Below are 19,878 nucleotides of genomic sequence, written 5' to 3'. Positions count from 1 at the left end.
CCAGGGAGATAGGTCAGTAGAATAAGTGCTTGCCTGGCAAGCGCAGGGTCCTGAGTTCAATCCCTGGTACCACAAAAAAAAAAAAAAAAAAAAAAAAAAAAAAGTTTGTTTTTATGTATACAATAAGGAGGTAAGAGGTTTCGTTTCTCTTCTTAAGATACTCGGTTATTCAAACACCATTTGTTGGAGGAGTTTTCTCTCCCCCATCGATTTGCTTTCAAGTTCCTATCACAAGACCGGTGTGCACGCCTGGGCCTGCTTCTGGATGCTCACTCGTCTCCAGGTCCAGGCGTTTCTCCTTGCGCTAACGCCGCCAGCGCACTGTGCCGTGCAGTAAGTCTGGAGGGCAGGAACCGAGGGGACTCCACTCTGCCCTCCTTCAGACCTTTTCGGGTTTTCTATGTTGCTTGTACGTTCAGCTTCAGAGTCAGCTAGCCCATCGCTATGGAGGTCTGGTGGGACATCTGTGAATGGCATCAAAGGCACAGGCTGGGCTGGGAGCGCTATGAGCAAGGCGAGTCTCTGTGTACTTAGTTCTCAAATTGCACTGCTATGTAGTGGAGCTTTCGTTCTTTTTGCAGCAAGGATTTATAAGTAAGACTGTGCCGATGTTTGTTGAGAGATCTGAAAGCATTTCAGCTTTCATCTTACTGTGTCAATCTCGTTTCCAATCTTTTTCAGTTTTGCTTATTGTGTCTTTCAAAGAAGTACATTTCATCTGAGGTATTCAATTTTTTGGTATAAAATTGTTAATATTATTATTCTTGTAATATCAGTAGATTCTGTTTTGATGTCTCCTTCTTTTTAGTATAACAATAGTTTATTTGGGGGGAGAGATGGAAGAAATCGGATAATTACTATGAGGTGATAAGGGGCTTCAGAGCTGAAAGCCTCTGCCCTTTCATTCTTTTTAATTTTTTTTCCTTTCATTCTTTTTTTTTTAATTATTTATTTATTTTAACATTTATTTATTGTGTGTGTGTGTGTGTGTGGCCAGCTCAGCCCGCCAGGGGGCGGGGCTGGCTGGCATGTGGTGCTGGGGTTCGAACCGCAGTCCCTGTGCTTTGTCAAGCTTGTTCCAAGTAGGTGCTTTAGACCACTGAGCCATCTCACCAGCCCCCTTTCCTTTCATTCTTAACACTGGTAATTCATATCTTGTCTCGCTTGTCTTTTTTTTTTTTTTTTTTTTTTTAAGGCAGGGTTCTGCTATGCAGTTCAGGCTGGCCTCAAACTCACAGCAATCCTCCTACCCCAGCCTCCTGAATGCTGGGATTACAAGTGTGTGCCACCATGCCTGGCTTCTTTTATTTCTTGGGCAGTCTATAGAAATCTATTTCATTTATCTCAAAATTCAAAGTTCAGGCTCACTGATTTTTGTCCCTATTGCTGGTTTATATTCTATTCCATTGATTATTATTTAGCCTTTTTGTCTTTCTGAGACATGGTCTCACTCCGAAGTACAGGCTGGCCTTGAATTCCCTTTGTAACTGAGGTTAGCCTGGACCACAGTGACCCTCCTGCCTCAGCCTCCCCGAATGCTGGGATCATGCCCCTGTGCCAACATGCTTGGCCATTCCATCGATTTATGTGTTTATCTTTACTATTTTCTTCCTTTAACTTACTTTGGGTTTAATGAACTCTTTAAAAAAATTACTCTTGATAGTCGCTCCTTCTCTACTATAAATAACTAAAGCTATAAATTATAAGAATTTCCCACAAATTTTAATACATTTGACCAATGAGTTATCTTAGAAGTCTGTTGTTTAATTTTAACACACTTAGGGTGATCAGATATTTGTCTGCAATGGAGTTCTAAGTCTGTTCCAATTAGAAAACGTATTCTGTACTATTTCAGTCTTTTTTTGGTTCATTGAGATGTACATGGTCTGCCCTTGTGAGAATTTCATATTCACCTGAAAAAGAACACACCTTCATTCTTTGCTGGAATTGTCTATAAACATGTTAGGTGAGTTTGCTGTTCAGGTTTTTATATTCTTGCTACTTTTGCCTACTAATTACTGCAAGAGGGGTAGAAAGGTGGCCAAGGGCGATTGTTGATTTATGTTTCTCCTTGAAGAGAGAGATCATCAGTTTTTGTTTCACATATTACAAGTTCTGTTACTGTGAACACACATATTTGAAATACTATGTTTTCCTGATATACTTAATCCTGAATCATTGTGAACTGCTTCTGCCAATACTGTGTGTTTCAATGGCCACTAGTCTGACCAGCATTAACGTTTGTATGGCGTATCACTCCTGTCTTCGTAGTTACAGTGGGCTCATATGCACAGTAATAGCTGGACACTGTTTTTTACACATTCTGAAAACCTCTTCCTTTTAGTCGACATCCACACATTTTAGCTGACCTTGTCATATGGGGCCCTGGGCACGGATGCAGGCAGGAGGCAGATGGGGCGAGTGGCCTGCCTAGTGCACCTTCTGCGCAGGCTGCAAGTTCTCTCAGACAATAAGCATGGTCTGGCCTTGTCCCTTCCCCATGGCAACAGGATCTTCAGAGCCACTGGCTGGGCCCAGACCTTACTCCAGAGCCCAGCGTCTCCAGGACTCAGCTTCTGGTCCCTTCTTTTGCTTTGCAGTCAGTGACCTCAGAGCAGCCGGGACTGGGACTGGCACTGTGGCCTGAGCTTCCCACTGCACCTGGATGCCCCCTCCTCTCACAACAGCACTAGCCACTTACCTGCTGTTTCGTGTCCTCCTGAGCAAGCTGGCGGTGGGTGGGGTTCTCGTGAGAAGTTGGTGTTTGTTGAGCAAATGAAAGACTGTGTGGGTGCTGAGCCCAGCAGTGCTGCCTTCTAGCTCAGGGCAGAGCAGACTCCGATGTGCACAGGGCTCTGGCTTGCGCCTCCAGCTCCTGAACCACATGGTGCTGGCTCCCGTCACACATGTGACAAGTCTGATCTGCTTCCACTGAGTCCTGGGCAAGGCCTCGTACAGTTCACATCTAGGGAGGCCAAGTCCCCAAGTCCGGTCAGGGCTACAGTGAAGGCTAGGGTTCTTATCTCAAGATGGGGGGTTCCCCTCATTCAGCTATGCACTGGGGAGAATGCTGGAAATTCCCCCAGGCCGTTCCCGGGAGTGTGTGTGAGAGGATGGCAGGTAGCCCTTCAGGACTCTGTGGCTGGCTGTGTGCAGGTCTCCAACAGCCCTGCCTCAGCCCCGCTTGCTGACACCTTCCCAGAACCCCACTGTCCATGTGCCTAGCTCTCCTCTCCTGCCCTGGGCTGCCCCGAGGCCCAGGAAGCCACGTGGCACAGGCATCTCCTGGGGGCAGAGCTGGGTCCTGGCAGACACAGCTGCTGCCCGCCCAGTGCACTGGATCACACTTCACCGCGCACTCCTCAGCATGCTTCTTGCACTGAGCACAGCCCCAAGATTAATCCTGTCACTGTGCGGCCAGCTGGCTCCCCTCTGCTGCCATGTGTCGCCACCTAGCTGGTGCCCATTGGGCCACTTTACATGTGCACCCCGAGCTGTGGCCATCTGTGCCCTACAGTTCTGGTCTTGGTAAGCACCGGTGGGGGCAGTCCTGTGGGAAGTCCAGGTGTGACTTGCAGGAGGCAGCCACGCTTTTCCCAGGTGGGCCTGCAGTGCGTGCAGGCTGAGTCCCCAGTAGACCTCTCTTCCTGGCCTTCCCATCTGTGTGTCAGCCATGTGCCCTGCAGGAAGCAGCACCAGCAAGTCTCTCCTGGGCCCTGTGTGGATGTCCTGTGTGCCAAGCCTCACAGACAGGACTACATCCCGAGAACAAAGCCAGGCCACGGCTCAGGTGGGCAGCGGGAGTGGCCTTTGGCCTGGGCTGATGCATGCCTATCTATGCTGACGGCAAGGAGAGAAGACACTGCCAGAGGGGAAGCTGGGCAGCAGTTCCGCATGGATCAGTCTCTGCTGTTCAGCCAGAACCGCTCCTCGCCCACCCCAACACCCAGCCAGGATCTTGGAGCTTCAGCTCAGCCTCAGTCAACCAAGGGCGAGGGGTGAGCAGAGACATGGAGATGCCAGGAGAGGGCTCCCCTTCCCAGGCCCCAGGGATACTAGGGATGCCCCCATCCCACCAGAGGGCCCCAGGGATCCCAAGCCCCCAGGCCTTGCTGCAGGGTTCGGTGTTGCCCACCCCAGTACTGCAGGGCCACTGGGTGGGCACCCAAACCCAGATGCTTCCAACATGAGCGTCTTGCACCTATTTAGGTTGCTCATTATTCTTTAAAAGAGCTGAACACTAAAAATAGTGGCTGTGCATGACAAACGGGAGCAGCGGCTCAGAAAGCTGCAGCAGCAGTGACAGAATCAGGCCGTGGCGCAGGGCCGATTGGGCCAGTAAGGTTCTAACGGTATGAGGTGGTCACACAGCCAGGGCCACCAGGGGTGTCCAGGCAGAGCCACAGAAACCCGCAAGGACACTACCAGGCTGCCCTGCCAGGTCCTCCTCCAGTGCAGGGCCCTGCTCATCCTAGCCATGGCTCTACGAGCCAGATCCCACACTGCCCTCTAGTGGCCCAGGTCCCATCTCCAGATACCTGGGACTGGGGCCTTGGGTTCCACTGTCCCCGCTCTTGCCTGGAGCACTGCTGGGCACAGCCACCCCAAGTTCTCCCACTGGTCTCCAATGGCTCTCTACTCTGCCCCCACACAGGCAGCTAACACAGACCCCAAGGAGGGCAGGGCACCTTTCAGAGAAAGAGGCCACAGGGTGATGCTCAGGGCATAGACCCGTGTGGGGCCCTGGGCAGGGTGGTGGCAGGTGGTCAGTAGTGAGGGGACGTTCGGTGGTCACCCTGAGGGCTCAGTCCTAAGTGCAGGGACCCACTGCCCACAGCCATGGAAACTGCTAATGAGGGGTTTTAATCTCCTGAGCAACAAAACCCGCAGGCCCAGGGCAGCCTACGGGCTGTGGAGCCCTGCCTAGAGCTCAGGAACAGCTCTGAGTGACAGGGTTGGTGGTCCGTGCTTAGCTTCCCAGCAAACTGCAAATGGGTCAAACCCTAAGAGTCCTATATGGGGCTTTATCTTGGGGCTGAGTCAGGGATGAGCCTGACACTGGCTTAAGACAAACCAAACCTTGCACAGCAGCTTGATGAAGGCACCTTGTCCTGGCCAGTGCAGGCAGCCCTCTTGCTGACCGACACTGTAAGGTCCTCTAGGCCTAGGCTGCTCCGGACACCACCCCAGGGCAGCACCTGGGCACCCACAGCCATCCCCATGTTCCTGGCCTGCCAGCTGTACGTGACACCTGGCAGGATTATACCAATGGCTTGAGGTCCCTGAACATCTGAGCAGGCTTGGACCCAGCGAGCAGAACAGGTGGCCAAGTAGTGACCCAAATTCCAACTCTGCAGCCCACAGGCACTGCAAGCTTGGGCTTGAACTCGGAAGGATGAGGGGCAGCTCCCAAGGAAGGTGGTGCCAGGCTCCCTTCTGCTTGTTTCTGGAACTTTCTTCTGGTGCAGCACTCAGCCATGAAGACAGGGTCACCGATGGCCACACTGAGCCTGGCACTGCCCTGACAGGCTGGAGACTACAGTATCATCAGAAAAGAGTTTAATTATGTACAACGATCATCAGACTGATTACAAAGCAGGATGGACACCCTAGCCCTAGGAACAACAGCAGAGCACGCAGGTGACAACGTGCAGAGAGGTGACAGACACCAGACGCAGGACGAGTCACGAGCTGTGATGACTGTGGGAGGAGCATAGATCAGCACTGTTCCTCTGGGATCAGGAGGAAATGAAAGGACAATCAGCTTTGGAATGTTTTCTGCCCTGAACTGCGGGAGGGCATCTGTTCGCGACCCACACAGGACAGAGGGCAGCGGATCGGAGTCTCTTGGGCTGCATCAATGTCCTGCCCAGTAGCTGGGGAGCCTTCCAAGACCCCCGAGGTGGCCTAGGCCTTGGCCTTAGCCTTGTGAGTGCCTGCACAGCCACCCCTGGGCCTCAGAAGAGGGGCCTTGAGCCCTGGTTCTCAAACTCAGACCAGGCGTCATTAAGTTCCATGAAGATCATCTTGGCATACTGCTCATAGGGCTGCCCTGTGGCCTGCCAAGAAAGAGGGCCAAGAAGTAATGAGCAGCTGCCTGCCTGCCCGCCGCAGCCCACCCACCACGCCTGCTCACCTTATCAGGGTGCACGACCAGCACTGCGCGGCGGTACTGCTTCTTCACCTGCCCCGGCGTCACCAGGTCGGCCATGCTCACGGGTGTCCAGCGGTGCTCCCCGTCCCACAGCACCGTGTGCAATGTGGACAGCAGGGCGCGGATGTTCCTCTCCTTACCCTCAATCCAGTCCAGGAGCTACAGGCGAGCCCACACGCACTGAGTGCTGGCCCCAGGGCACTGTCCTCCCCAGCAGCCACTACCTGCGGGCCCTGGGAGCAGGCTGGGTGGCAGCACCTTGGGGACAGCCTGACACCTCAAGACACTGTCCCATCTCTCTTACCCATCAGGGCCCCACTTCAACCACCCCAATCCTGTCCTGGTTCCCCAACACCACGCAGGGATCCAAGTGGCAGTGTCCTGGCCAGCAATGCAGGCCAGGACCCAGGGAACTGTCTCTGCCCTGACACTGGCAGGACACAAATCCGGGCCCGTGGCACAGCTGTCCCAGCCCATGACTCAGGGCACAGGGAGGCAAGTGGGTTCCCAGTGGCCAGACAGAGCCTGAGCCCTACAGAGCCGCTCACTACCACCCATACCTGCACATAAGGATGCCATTCAGACTCATGGTGACACATCTGACTGAGGGGGCCACAATGTGTCTCTGTCACCCCATACAGAGTATCCCAGGTCAGGGGAGAAGCCTAGAGTGACACTGCTGCCCCCAGGGACCTTCTACACAAGTCTCAGGCCCCAGAGGTGCCAAGTCTGTCTTGTCCTGCCTGCTCTAGGCAAAGGTCCCATGTATATATACAGCTCCCAGACACAAAGGGACCAAGCCCGTCATCCCACCTTCAGCTTGAGGGGGTCCGTGTCTCGGGCAAGGTCCTGCTTCCTCATCTCCGCCATGGTCTTTGGCCCCTTCTTGTCAGACTTGGAGAAGCCTTGGTTGGGTAGCAGATCTTCAAAGTCGTTCTCTGAGACCTTTGGTTTGGGGGCTGGAAGAGAACAGAGCTTTGCAGAGACACTGGCGCCTTCCCGCTCCACCAGACCTCTACTCCAGGGCAAATCTCTGTCCTGAGGCTTCCACAGAAAAGGGACAGGAAGACAAGTGTGTCCTCAAATGCCATCTGCCAAACTTAGTAGAGAAGCTGATGCTGGGAGGACCACAGGTGGCCAGGGCAGACGTTAGCAGGCAGGATACCACACTCACCACAGGCACCACAGTGAGCCCTGCCACCTCCCCAGACAGGCCCCACATACCTCCCAGATGGGACTCACCAAAGCTAGGCACACGGATGCCCCGCTCCTCTCGGTCCCCAATCACGCCAAAGTTCGTAACGTAGTTTGGCCTTGGTGGTACACAAGTTTTGGGGGGAACCTTGGGCTGGGGGGGCCATGAGGTGCCCTGAGCTGGTGGCCGATTTGTCTGCCAGGAGCTGCCGCCTTTGGGGGAAGGAGCTGTTCTGGGAGCAAAGCCTCCAGGTAGGGGTCCAGCAGCTGGGCCTGGGGAGAAGACCAAACAACACTCAGGATGTTGTCATGCCGAGGCTGTGTGGGTGGGGCAACCGCCCCTGCACCTGGAGACAGTCACCTGAGGGGGCCTGCTCCAAGTGCTCACGCATGAGGGCAGACACAGGGACGTCCCCTTGACCTGTCCACAGCAGCTGCGGGCCAGCATTCCTATTACATGAAGTGGCTGAGCCCCTCAAATGTGCATCTGAGGCTTCGGCTTTTATAAAACAATTAGAATCCCCAAAGCTGAGAGTCCCTAAGCCCCTGTACCCTGCCTCCCCAGGGAGTCCCAGTACACACAGCCCCACTGTGCATGGTCCACATGTTCTCCCACAGTGCAGACCCCAGCAGCACCACAGCTGACATGTGAGCCTGTCCCTTGACAGTTCTGTCACACTCAGAACAGTCTACAAACAGAACCAACATGGGGATCCCTATGTCCCCAAAGACAACTGGGCAACTCTTGACGTTGACATACTTCCTGGCGTGGAAGGACACCTCGCCCATCCTGCTGCAGCTGGCACAGAAAGCATGCTGGCTACTTCTATGGGTAACTGGCACAGAAGTGTGGTGACTGCAGTTTAGTTTTGCAAGAAACTGATCAAGAGTGGCTGGTCCAATTTATATTCCCACAAGTGGGTGCAGGGAGCCGGCTTCCCCAGACCTCTGGGTGCTGGGTGTTGCCTCTTCAGGATCCAGGAGGCTCCGTCTCATGCTACCTTCTGTTCTGAGTGGTGTGGGACACACTGACTGCTCCTGACCACGAGACACCCACCCTGTGTGTTCCCAAGGCAGGATGGCCCCTCTTGTTGCTGGCTTGCTGGGCTCTGCAGTGGTGCCTATCTTTTCTCTTCCATCAGTCTGAAAATTCTATCTTTCCAAAGGACAAAGTCTTCTGGATTTTTAAAATGACTCCTTTCCTTTTACTTGGCTTCAGTCTTGCGTTTCCTTTTCCAATTTCCCAGGACAGAGTCATGTTGCTAGCAAGACACTTGGTGATCTCCAGCATGGCTCAGTTGTGCTCAGGTTCAGTCATTTGGTCCCTTGCCCAGCTTTGTCCACTGAGCCCCTGGACCCCCTAAGCATCCGCAAGGGCTGCTGTGCCTCCAGTATGACCCAGCTCCTATTACCCTGCTGTTACCAATCTCTGATTCCAGCGTGCACGAGGCTCTCAGGTCTGGGGAAGGCATGCAACTACAGGAAAGGGATGTATGTGGGCTGCTGGTCTATCCTTGGTTTGCTCTCAGCCTCTCGGGCTCAAGGGGCATCCCGTGATCCCTCCAGAATAGGTACCCGGTCCTTAGAGCTCTCTGCTCCAACTGCAGCCTTCACATGGGCGGACGGAGCCAGAGGCAGCAGGGAGCCATGCTCAGGCCCCTGCTGAAGCTGCACATCCCAACAGAGGGACTTGCTGCCTCAGAAAGCAGCAGTTTCTAACAAGAACAAAAACTGCTGGGCTGGAACAACAGAACAGCAGCAGAGTGAGGCTGGGAGATGAGGAGGAGGCACAGGTTGGGGCCAATGCCAGAAACCTCACTGCCGCCCGGGACTCACAGGTCAGGGAGAGGGCAAGGGCAGAGCCAGGGCCTCAGGAGCCAACACAGCCAAGGGACACCACTCCACAGCTGCCGGCTGCTGCAGCCACCAGGCCATGCAGGACCTGCATCCATGGTCTCCACCTGAGGCCCCACATGCTGGCCAACAGTCAGGCACAGTGGTGCACACCTGTCATCCTAGCACCTGAGGGGCTGAGCAGAGGATTATCATGAGTTTGAGGGTTACTTGTGTAATCCCTAGTGAGACCCTGTCCTGAAAAAGCAAAGGACACCTGGCAGCCGCAGCTGCAGCCCTCGGGCATTCAGGGCATGCTCTCACCTTACCTGGGAGGCTGGAGCTGAGGTCACGGAGGTCACCGAGGTCAGCAAATGGGTCCAGGCTCTGGGACTTGGTTTGGCTAGGGTGGGGGACAGGAGGGACTGGCAGAGCTCCAGGAGGCAAGAGGGGTCCTGCAGAAGGGAGGAGGACATCAGACAGGGAAAAACACTCCAGGCTCCCTAAGGATCAACAGGACGAGTGGGGCACAGAGCTACCACCAAATAAGCATGCCACACCCGACTGCCCAGTGCCAACGCCACTGCAACAGCGTGGTGATCCCTGCTAGGGCCTAAAAAGTGAGCATTCTTCACAGCGCACCTTTTCTGCTTTCCATTCATTTGATACAGGGTCTTGCTACACAGTTCAGCCTCCCCAGCACTGGGATTACAGCGCGTGCCACCACACTTGGTTTTGGTGACTGGCATGGCATACTTAGGGTTTGGGGCCGGCACAGCATGCGGTGCCAGGGATGGATCTGGGTCCTTGTGCTTGCAAGGCAGGTGCTTAGAACACTGCGCTCTCTCCCTAACCACAATATGCCTTATAATAGTGTAAATGTCAGAACACCCTAAGTCACACTGCTCCTTGATAAAATACTATGCACTCATTAAAAATGATGACTATTTGCCCAGATGTGGTGGCACACTTCTGTAACCCCAGCATTCTGGGAGGCTAAGGCAGAAGGGTCACAAAAATCAAGCCCTGCCTGGGTAACTCAGCCACTTAACAAGACCCTGCCTCAAAATAAAAATTAAGGGGCTGGGGAGATGGCTCAGGAGAATAAGCGCTCGACTGGCAAGCGCCTGAGCTCAATCCCCAGTTCTGCCCCAAAAATTAAAAAGTAAAAATTAAAAAAGACTGAGATGTAGCTCCATTTTATTTTTTTAAAGATGATTTCTGGGTGTAGTGGCACATTCCTATAATCCCAGCACTCAGGAGACTGAGGCAGAGGATCACTATAAATTCAAGGCCAACCTGGGCTACACAATGAACTCAAGGCCAGTATGAACTACAGTGAGACTTTGTCTCAAAAAAAAAAGTAATTATTCACACGTAGAACATTCAGAAATCAATTAAAGAAAACCAGAAATCTCTATGTAAAAATGAACAAAACAATGAATTCTCAAAAGAAATACAAATAGCTAAAATTATAAGCAATAAAAGCTAAAAAGAAAAAGAAATAAAATTCAATTTGATCTGTAATGAAATGGTAGTCAAAAGCACCAACGGTGGGTTGGGGAGACAGCTCAGTGGCACAAGTGCTCCCCTGGCAAGTGCAAGGTCCTGAGTTTGATTCCCAGTACCAAAAAAAAAAAAAAAAAGACACTAACAGCCTATGAAATTGGTGAAGCATCTTTAAAGATATCATTGAACTGCAGGGGAATGCAGGACAGTGGCTGCTCCTGGGTGATATGCTGCTTCACATATCCTGAAAATGAACTCAAGGCCAGTATGAACTACAGTGAGACTTTGTCTCAAAAAAAAAGATTTCAGGGGCCAGAAAGCAGCCAGGATGCAGGAGGTCCAGGGTATGGCAGGTGGGTGCTAGGGCAGTGCCCACTGCACACAGGGCTCACAGTCCCAGGAGACTGGCCTTTCAGAGCCCCACGGTGGTACAGGGCAGCCTCAGACCAACAGGATGGAGTGTGATGCTTCCAAACAACCCCTGCAGGAGAGAAGGCTGTACCACCCACAGCCACCAAGTGTATTTTGGGACCCGTGTGCAGGCAGCTCCTCTAGGGGGCAGCACGTCACTTGGTGTGACTCAGGCTGGTGTCCTACCTTCTGAAGCTGGTCCAGGCACAGCAGCCTCAGCCCAGGTGTCCCATCCCCCCAGCAGGTCCGGGTGGCTGGATGAGGCCGTCACCTTGCTGAGCTCTGCTGGCGGGTCCCCTGGGAAAAGTGACCAAGGACACATGGGCAGGTCTCCACAAGCCCCACCCCCACTACTCAGGCCCCCTTCCTGTGTGAGCAGGAGGCTGAGCGAGAACATGAGATCTAGGGGTCTCCTCAGTGGCCAGCGCTGAGGGTGGGCTTGGCCCTCACCAACAGCTGGCGCTTTCAGATGGGCAATAAGGGCACTGTAACATATGGCCACTGAGCTGACTGGCAGGACTTCCAAGATGCCACTGGGCACCTCAGAGGACAGCAACAACCAGCACGCTCCTACACTGCCTCAGAGGCCCTGTTGAAGCCATGCAGAACCCCGGGCTACCTGCCCATAGCTCCACAGCACACCGGGGCCCATGGCACAATGGACACATGGGTGTTCTTGGTCTGCCCCCAGAGGAACAACTCAGCCGATCTTCCACCGTCTACGGGCCACAGGCCACACGCTGATAGCAGTTGCTCACACCAAGCCCAGCTCTCCTCTGGAGCATGATCCAAGCATTCCTGCCAAGACTACTCCACAAGCAGCTCGGCTCGTTCTTGCCTGGGCTGCCTCCAGGAGCCAGGCCACTGTCCAAGCCAGGGCTTGGCTTCCTTCACCCGGCACACCAGACTCCTGGCCTCTTCCCCGCCTCAGCTTCCTAGACTCTGAGCCCATGCCCCACATCCTCACCTCTTCGTCCCACAAATGCATCAGGCAAAGAAGTCTGGCCTTTCAGGGAGACAGTACTAGGCCCAGGAAAAACCTAAGGGTCAGTTAGTGTCCTGACCCTGTGAGTACCCAGTGGGTGCCCTGGAGGTGGAGGACACTGTGAGAAACCAGAAGTCCCAACCCCACCACATGGGACAGCATGGTTCCCCTCACACAGCCCACTGTAAACACTCACCCAGTGGCAGGAAGGTGGCACAGGATGGCGGTGGTGCACTACTGGTACAGGGGAAGGCTGCTGGGGCTGCCATCGGGGCTGTTACCGGGTCTGCATGCAGGAATTCACCGAAGAGGTCAGGCTGGGAACCAGGCTGGGAGTCGGCACCAGGAGCCAAGAGTGGGTCGAATGGGTCAGCTGTGAAGACAGCAGACAGGGCTGGACACCGCCGCTGGCCCTGGGCTCTGCAGCACAGCCACGCTACCACCCCAAGCCCAGACCCAGGGCCACTTCTCCTGGGCCTCTCCTGCCCAGGCAGGGGCTGAGACAGCATTCTCTGACACCCAGAAGCTTGAGATGCCCATCCCACAGACGCTAGCAGTCCGGCAAGGAAAGGCGGGCAGCCAGGGGCATGAGCTGGGCAGATACATGCAGAAGCAAGCAGGGCTCCACCCTATGCAGCCACAGAAGCTTCTCCAAGATAGCTCCCTTGGCCAGGAGCTCAGCTGCGTTCACCTGGGGAATGGGGCATACCTGTGGCAGGGGGGCCTTCCTGTGGGGCACTCTGTGCACTCAGAGGGGCCGGGCTTGCCAAGAGCAGGGGGGTCTCGTCACCCAACAGGTTGCTGGGCAGCCCTTGTGGAGTGGATTCGGGTGGCCCGAGCAGGCAGCTGAGCAGGGCGGTGTTGCCTGAAGGGGCCATGCAGGCCTGCGCAGAGGCAGCTGGTCCTGGGGCAGCCTCTGAGTGCAGCCCCAGGAGGTCAACACCATCTTCCTGCGGCCTGGTTTCCCATGCTGAGGCTGGGCTGGCTCCACCAAGCATCAGGTCTTGCCGTCGGACCCCTGCCACAGAGCCTGGTAGGTCCTCACTGGTTCCAGGCTGGCTGTCCCTGCCAGGAACTGAGGACACCTCTTCACCGGATGCTTCGCTTTCATCTCTGTCTGTGATAAGGACAGCCTGGCTCTCCTTAGCAGAGAACCCTTCCACTCCAGTCTCGGCTGCTTTCTCTTCTGTAAAAAGGAACGACAGCAAGTCAGCAGAGCTGCAGGCTAATGTGCTAGACAAAGACAGGAAGGGTGACACATTGGGTGGCGGTCTCAGCTGCAGCCACAACAGGGGTCCCCATGCCCACCTGGAGGCTGATACGGGAAAGCACACGCCTTGAAGCATGGGCCCCATTCCCACAGCCTCCAGCAGGACCCAGGCCTTGCTTCAACCCCTCTGGGGATGGGGGCACTCCACTGTCCTGTCCAGAGCTGTATGTGCACTTTGTAAGCCTCAGCCAGCGGAGACACAACCAGCACCCATTGAGAATGGCCAGCTGAACTTGGGCTGACAGCTGGCAGCAGTGGGGTATGTGTACGTGTCCCTGGGCTGTGAAGCCAGTGATGACTCGTATGTGTCTGGCTGAGCAACTAGGCCAACACGGGCAGGGAGGGTGAGCAGTACAGTGGGGTGGCAGCAGCGAGTCAGAGAGTGGCGGTGGGACACAACACCCCACTCAGCTGCCCTGTGCTCAGTCCCAGGGAAGGCCCTGTGCAGAAGACTCAGTCACAAATACCTCAGGAGGGCCTTGGTGGGTAGGTTTGATAAATTCTAATTTTTAGAAATACAGAAACAGTTTTTAGTGTGTGAGACATTCAAAACAGGCTGGCACAGGGAAACCCAGGTATCCACACCCAGCTGCAGACCACTGGGGCGCGGAGCCTTGGGCCAGAGTAGGCGGGGTGGGGGTGGGGGTGGGAACACAGCAGACTAGGCCCCCATAGTGGTGGAGGGCAGGCTACACCCTGCGCCTACCCTGCCAGTCCAGCGTGTGGAGGAAGTGGTCTGCGTCTGTGCTGCTGCTCTGCGGTGAGTCCGAGTCCGTGGGCTCAGCCTCTGGAGACTCTGCCTCAGCGTCATACTGAGCAGTGGAGCCCGGCTGCCGGGGCAGCTCTGGCTTCCCTGCCGGGAAAGGGCTGGCATTAGCCACTTGTGGCAGCATATGATCTGGGGCAAGGCCCATGATTGGGGACAGCTAGGGAGCCAGGCCACTGACACTCATAGCTAAGGCAAAGGGATGACAAGGTCCAGATAGGCGCAGGCCGCAGGCTCAGACAGAGACAGGCACACCTCTCCTGAGGTGCTGAGCCACCTCAGACAAGGGGGCAGGAGCAGCACAAACTGGGACTCGGGGCCTCCCCACCTGAGGCCTCTGTGCTATTTCGTGGAGACCTCCATGCTGAGCAAGGGCCACCATGTGCCACAGGTGCCCAGGCAAAGCTTCCCGTTCCAGATGTGAGACCCACATCGGCATGTGGCACAACGGAGTCTCTGAGATGGGTGGGTCACAGCTCAGCCCACCAAGACCCAGCAGCAGTTCCACAGGCAAATCCACCTCACTCCAGACTAGGTCTACTGTGCCCCCATAACAAAGTCCTCCCAGGAGAGGCTGGGCCAGGGATGCTGAGCCATAGCGGGCAGCATGGTGTGGACATGGCTGGAGGGTGCCCTGGACCTTTCCCTATGCTGCAGTGGAGGAGGAAGTCCCTGCCACTAGCAGCAGGGCCTCACACAGGCGGAGCGCTGCCAGCTGGGTCAAGTGCAGCACCCCATAGTCTCCTCCACACCATACCAAGGGCCAGAGCCAGGCTACCTACAAGTGGGTACAGTATATGAGGTGTTGCACCTTTGTGACCTTACCGAACTTAGACAGAATGTCCTGCTGCTCCTCTCGGCTGGAAAACAGGATCTTGGGGTTCAGTCCTCTCATGCTGGTATTCTCCCATGGTGGGGCCTCCCGGCACGGTCTGTCTCTAGGCTCCACCTCCACCTCTAGGTTCACTTGGAACAGATCTGGGTACTTCTCCTGAATGTCGCATGCATCCAGGTCATACCTGTAGGTCCCACGGAGAGGTCAGGACTGTCTGCAAGCTGCTCACTTTGCCTTCAGCACCCACAAAGGGCCTGCTCTTAGTAGGCACATTGTCTTCCACCATGGGACCTGCGAGACCCCAGCAAGGGCTGGTGCACCCAAGTTATATCCCAGCTCTGTCAACACTGAAGATTGTCTGAGTCCACAAGAGGCCAAGGGCTCAGATGTGACTACGAGAACAGAATTGTTGCCAAGATGCACAGTAATGCCTATGCCAGGTGGGGGAGGCCATGAGGGGAGGCGACCCAGAACAGCCTTGCCCTTGTCCTCCCAACTCTACATGTCCCACAGAAGCTCAGCTGGTTTATTAGTGCTATGGAACTGTAAGTGCATGTCCCACAAACATAGCAATACCCACTGAGAAGCCCCTAACCACTACTATATAGCCATGAACCAAGACCTCTGGGACCCCAGGCAAGAGAACTGTGGGGCCAGGAGAGGCCAGCAGCCTTAGCCCACCTGGCCTGGGCTACAGGGAGTGGGTGGACAGGCAGGGGCACTGCAGGGCCTCCTACCCACTCCTCATTGTGTGCAGGCCTTGCAGTGGGAACCCTGGCTGCTTCGCTGAGCTACCCTAACAGGGCAGCTCTGCAGCCCTCACTCTTCAGCCTTGGCCTTGAGTTTCCATTTTCCACCTGAAAGTCACTGTATGTTATACTTCGGCTGCATATTAAAACCCCAACACTTAAAACACAAAAGTAAGCTGGGAATGGTGGTACACACGCCTGTAATCCCAGCACTCCAGATGCTGAGGCAGGAGGATCCTTGAAGTTCAAGGCTAGCCTTGGCAACAAAGTGAGTTCAAGGCCAGACTTAATTACATAGTAAGACCTTGTCTTAAAAGACAAAAAACAAAATTCCACAAAAGTAGCAACAATTTCCAACCCACTCAGGGCGCCTGTGGGCTCCGCGGAGCTCCAAGTCCTGAACACCAATACGGGGACAACAGTGAAGGGGCCTCAGAGGGCAAAGTGGGAGCAGACCCTTTCTGGCCCTCGTGCGTGAGCAAAATGGTGGTGACACTTGTCACCCCAGGCCCTCCCTGTGGGCCAGAGAGGAGTCCTTGTGCACAGGAGACAGGACACCTTGTGACGTGCCTCCTCGCTGTGGCCTCTGGCCAGGGACTGTTGGCTCTTCCGGTCTAAGCCACTGGGAGTGGCACATCTAGAGCAGAGTTGTGGTCAGTGATGGAGAGTGGAGGGGCCAGGTCAGCTGACAGGCGGGCCATCTGTTGGGCCACCGAGGGGGCTGGACAGCAGAGGGTGCCTGCAGTCTGGCTGCGCTCTGGCTGGCCCACAGGGCAGTGAGGGAACAATGGGGGTCTGTGAGCAGGGAGGGTGGCCCCTTGGGGCTTGGACCTTGGATTCAGCTTGTAGCCCTGGAGGTCAGCCACCCAACTGCAGGCTCCACGGGGCACTGAGAGGCTTCTGACATGCCTGGCTGGTTGACAAAGATGCTCTCTGGGGTCCTGACTCTGACTTGGGCACTGAAACCTCTGGTTCTCGATGGTCACAAGCCCCCTCAGGCTGGCTCTGGCCTGGTCCCCAAGGACCAGTACAGTAAGAGAGAACACTGGGTCAAAACCATTCCACCAGGGCTGGCGGTATAGCTCAGCGGACTAAGTGCTTGCTTAGATAAGCGCAGGAGCCAGGGTTCAATACCTGGCTCTGCCTGCCGCGCCGGCCCCACCTTCGGGTGAGCTGAGCCAGTGATGGAGTCCGGGCGCGGTGTCGCGCGCCTGTAATCCCAGCACTTGGGAGGCAGAAATCAGGAGGATCACTACTAATGTGGGCTATGTAGTGAGACCCTGAGCAAAAAAAAAAAAAAAAAGAAAAAGAAAATCAAAACCATTCCACCTTCCTCTCTCTAGCTTCAACCCAGCTGCCTCCGTGGAGAGGCCCACTGCATGAAGCTGTCTGAGCAAGTAGCATCTTGAGAACTCTGCACCTCCATCCCAGAGAGGCTGAGGCCCTCAGTGACCAAGTACCTGCCTGCAGGCTAAGTATGCCCAACAGTGTGGTGTGGCCCCAGGGTGTCCCCAACACCCGGGCACTGGCAACTTCATCCCAACACAATACTGAGGGCTGCAGGCAAAGGGAGGAAGGGGAAAGGGAGAGGGACAGAGAAGGAGGGGGAGAGGAAGAGAGAGGAGAGGGAGGAAAACGGGAGGGAGGGAGGGACAGAGGGAGAGAAGGAGAAAGGGAGGGAGGGGAATGGAGAGAGGAAGGGGAAGAGGAACAGAGGGAGATGGAAAGGGAAGGAGATGGGGAAGGAGGGAGATGGGGGAGGGAGGGAAAGAGCAGGAGAGGGGGGATGGTGAGATGGCGCACACATGGGAGAGGGAGGGAGGGAGAGAAGGAGGAGGTGATAAGGAGAGGGAGGGAGAGGGAGAGGGAGGGAGAGAGGGAGGGCAAGAAGGGGAAGGAGATAGGAGGGAGAGAAAGGGAGACAGGGAGGGAGGAGAAGAGGGGGACGGAGATGGGAGGGAGGAGAAGAGGGGGACGGAGACGGGAGGGAGGGAGAGCAGGGGGGAAGGAAGGAGGAAGGGAGAGAGAGGGAAGAGAGAGGAGGGAGAAAGAGGGAAAGAGACAGAGAGGGAGAGAGGAGAGAGGAGGGAGAGAAGGAAAAAGGAGAGAGAGGGAGAGACAGGGAGCTAGAGAGTGGGAGGAGAGGAGAGGAGGGAGGAGAGACGGACGAATGGCCGGACGGACAGATGGACAGACTGACAGACAGACAGGCAGGCTGGGTTCAACAATGTCCTTGATGAGCACCATGACCTCTCTTAAGGCTCCATTTTGAATTCTGCACCCCACCCCCAGAATGTCCTTGTAGTGGTCCCTGTGGAGTTGCCCACAGTTCAGCAAGGTCGAGGCTGTCAGCTGCTGGCCTTAGCTCCAGCTTTTGCTGTTGTGATCCAAACCTATAAAACCATGAGCTTAGTAGAGGGACACTGCCAATGTAGGTACTGCTACAGCCCACAACACTCAGTGAGCTCACTTGCCACACTGGGCTTGCCCAAGCCATTCCTCAGACTGCCAACGTCCTGTGAGCATAAAGGCAGGGGTTTTGCTTACATTTCTCAGAGAAGTGTATAGAAGAGCCATCCTGGGGACCAAGACTTAACAGTGTCCAAGCATTAGCGTCAGCAGTCCCAGAGGGTCAGTGATACCGGTCTTTGCCCACAGGTCCAAGGGCCAGTGGCAGTCACTCCTGTTTCCTGATAGCCAGTCCTCCAGCTTCTCCAGCCCTGTGCTCCAGGACCCTCAACCACACACAGCCCCCCACCAGCAGCCCATGTGGCGCCTGTGCTCATGCCCCTGCAGGCCTGGGCTAGGACTACACTCCTTTGAGGCTGTCCTGCCCTTCACCTGCTCACCACCTCCCACCAGGCACTGTGAAGCCCACGTGCTCAGCTTGCTGGGGTTACAAAGCTCAAACCACAATGTTGTGCTGCTGTCTACACTGCAGCCATCAGCACCCACTCAGGCCCGCCTCCAGAGTGCCCCACCACTCTGGGTGCTTCCTGCAAGGCAGTGGCTCTGCCACCAGCGCTGCCAGCGCCTCCCTTTGCTGGTCCGAGTACACGTTTGAGCACAGCCCTGGCTGACAAAGCTTCACTGGACGTAGAGGCCTCACACCTTTCCTCCAGGCCCGGAAGACATCGTCCAGCTGCAGATCACATCAGCCTGAAGGCTACGACTCCACGGAGTCTGGGACTGTAGCACTCTCAGGCTGCAGCATCTGCAGCACTTCCGCACCATGGCCCGATGCACTGGTGCAGAAGACTGCTGCCAACAGCAACAGTCTGGGACGCACTGGCGCCCACTCTCCTGTGTCAGGCAGCTATTCCTGTCCACTCTCTCTCCCTGCTCCTCAGACCTCAGACACAGCACACCAGCCCAGCCCGGGAGTCTTGCTCTCCACAGCCTCTTCTATGCTGCAAACTAAGGCCATTCCCCTGCCACTAATTACCTGCTCTGCTGCTAACGCCATCATCTCAATTCTTCACCTCAGCTATGAAATTTCTGTTCTAAAACGCACACCTGCTCTCTGTACATTCCAGACCTGGTATGGTTCCCCATCTTGCCCATTTTTTCTGAATATGCCATCTTGGTTAGTTTTCTGTTGCTGTCACTGTGTCTGAGACCTGAGCGATCTACAGAGAACAAAGTTTTCTCCTGCTCATAGTTCGTGAGGCTGGGAGGTTTAAGACCAGCAGCCATCTGGTGAGGTGCTCCTGGCTGCTGGGCTTTGCAGAGCCCCAAGGCAGCCCAGGGTGTCAAAGGCAGGACACCATCCATGCTCCTGTCCCTCCTTCTGACAAGGCTACGGCACTAGTAGACAAGGGACCTGGCCCATGGCCGAACTGAACCTTAGTCACTTCCTTGGGACAGCGCCCACGCCCTCATAGCTCAGCACGGGGAGGACACCAGAGCACCAGGGGAGATGTTCAGGCCACAGCCATTCTGCTCACAGCCCTGTACACTAACCCCATTGTCTGAATCATGCACAGACTTCGCCAACTCTTTTCTCCTGACCGTTAGTCATCATCTGGTCTTCAAAGACAGTTTTAAAAGCAGCCTTCTGCTGTGGTAGGAAAAATCAGCCTGAGCTTAAGATCTAGTCCTAGCCCAGGCCCGGGACTTCCTAAGATGTTTGATATTCAGACAGACAGTGAGGTTAAGCTTAACAGCCTAGG

At 55.2% G+C, this 19,878-nt stretch overlaps 1 protein-coding gene across 4 annotated transcripts in view; it reads right to left on the bottom strand.

Moving 5' to 3' along the window:
* Positions 1 to 5,542: 5,542 nt before the first annotated feature.
* Gak (cyclin G associated kinase) overlaps positions 5,543 to 19,878 on the bottom strand; it is a 43,566-nt gene continuing 29,230 nt past the window's right edge. For 3 of the 4 annotated variants that reach the window (XM_004624636.2, XM_023700469.1, XM_023700486.1), the window contains 10 exons: positions 14,948 to 15,141; positions 14,063 to 14,209; positions 12,796 to 13,272; positions 12,283 to 12,459; positions 11,288 to 11,398; positions 9,511 to 9,636; positions 7,397 to 7,621; positions 6,968 to 7,113; positions 6,137 to 6,313; positions 5,543 to 6,059 (listed from right to left, as the gene is read on the bottom strand). In XM_004624636.2, coding sequence (XP_004624693.1) covers positions 5,958 to 6,059; positions 6,137 to 6,313; positions 6,968 to 7,113; positions 7,397 to 7,621; positions 9,511 to 9,636; positions 11,288 to 11,398; positions 12,283 to 12,459; positions 12,796 to 13,272; positions 14,063 to 14,209; positions 14,948 to 15,141 — 1,882 coding nt within the window. In that variant the 3' untranslated portion in view covers positions 5,543 to 5,957. The remainder of the gene's footprint in view (positions 6,060 to 6,136; positions 6,314 to 6,967; positions 7,114 to 7,396; positions 7,622 to 9,510; positions 9,637 to 11,287; positions 11,399 to 12,282; positions 12,460 to 12,795; positions 13,273 to 14,062; positions 14,210 to 14,947; positions 15,142 to 19,878) is intronic. The other variant, XM_023700478.1, reaches the window with a different exon arrangement.

This window comes from Octodon degus, unplaced genomic scaffold, assembly GCF_000260255.1.
Source record: "Octodon degus isolate 3935 unplaced genomic scaffold, OctDeg1.0 scaffold00006, whole genome shotgun sequence".
Taxonomy (NCBI): domain Eukaryota; kingdom Metazoa; phylum Chordata; class Mammalia; order Rodentia; family Octodontidae; genus Octodon; species Octodon degus.
Note: the sequence above shows the minus strand (reverse complement) of the source record. Positions and strands in the feature narration are given on the sequence as shown.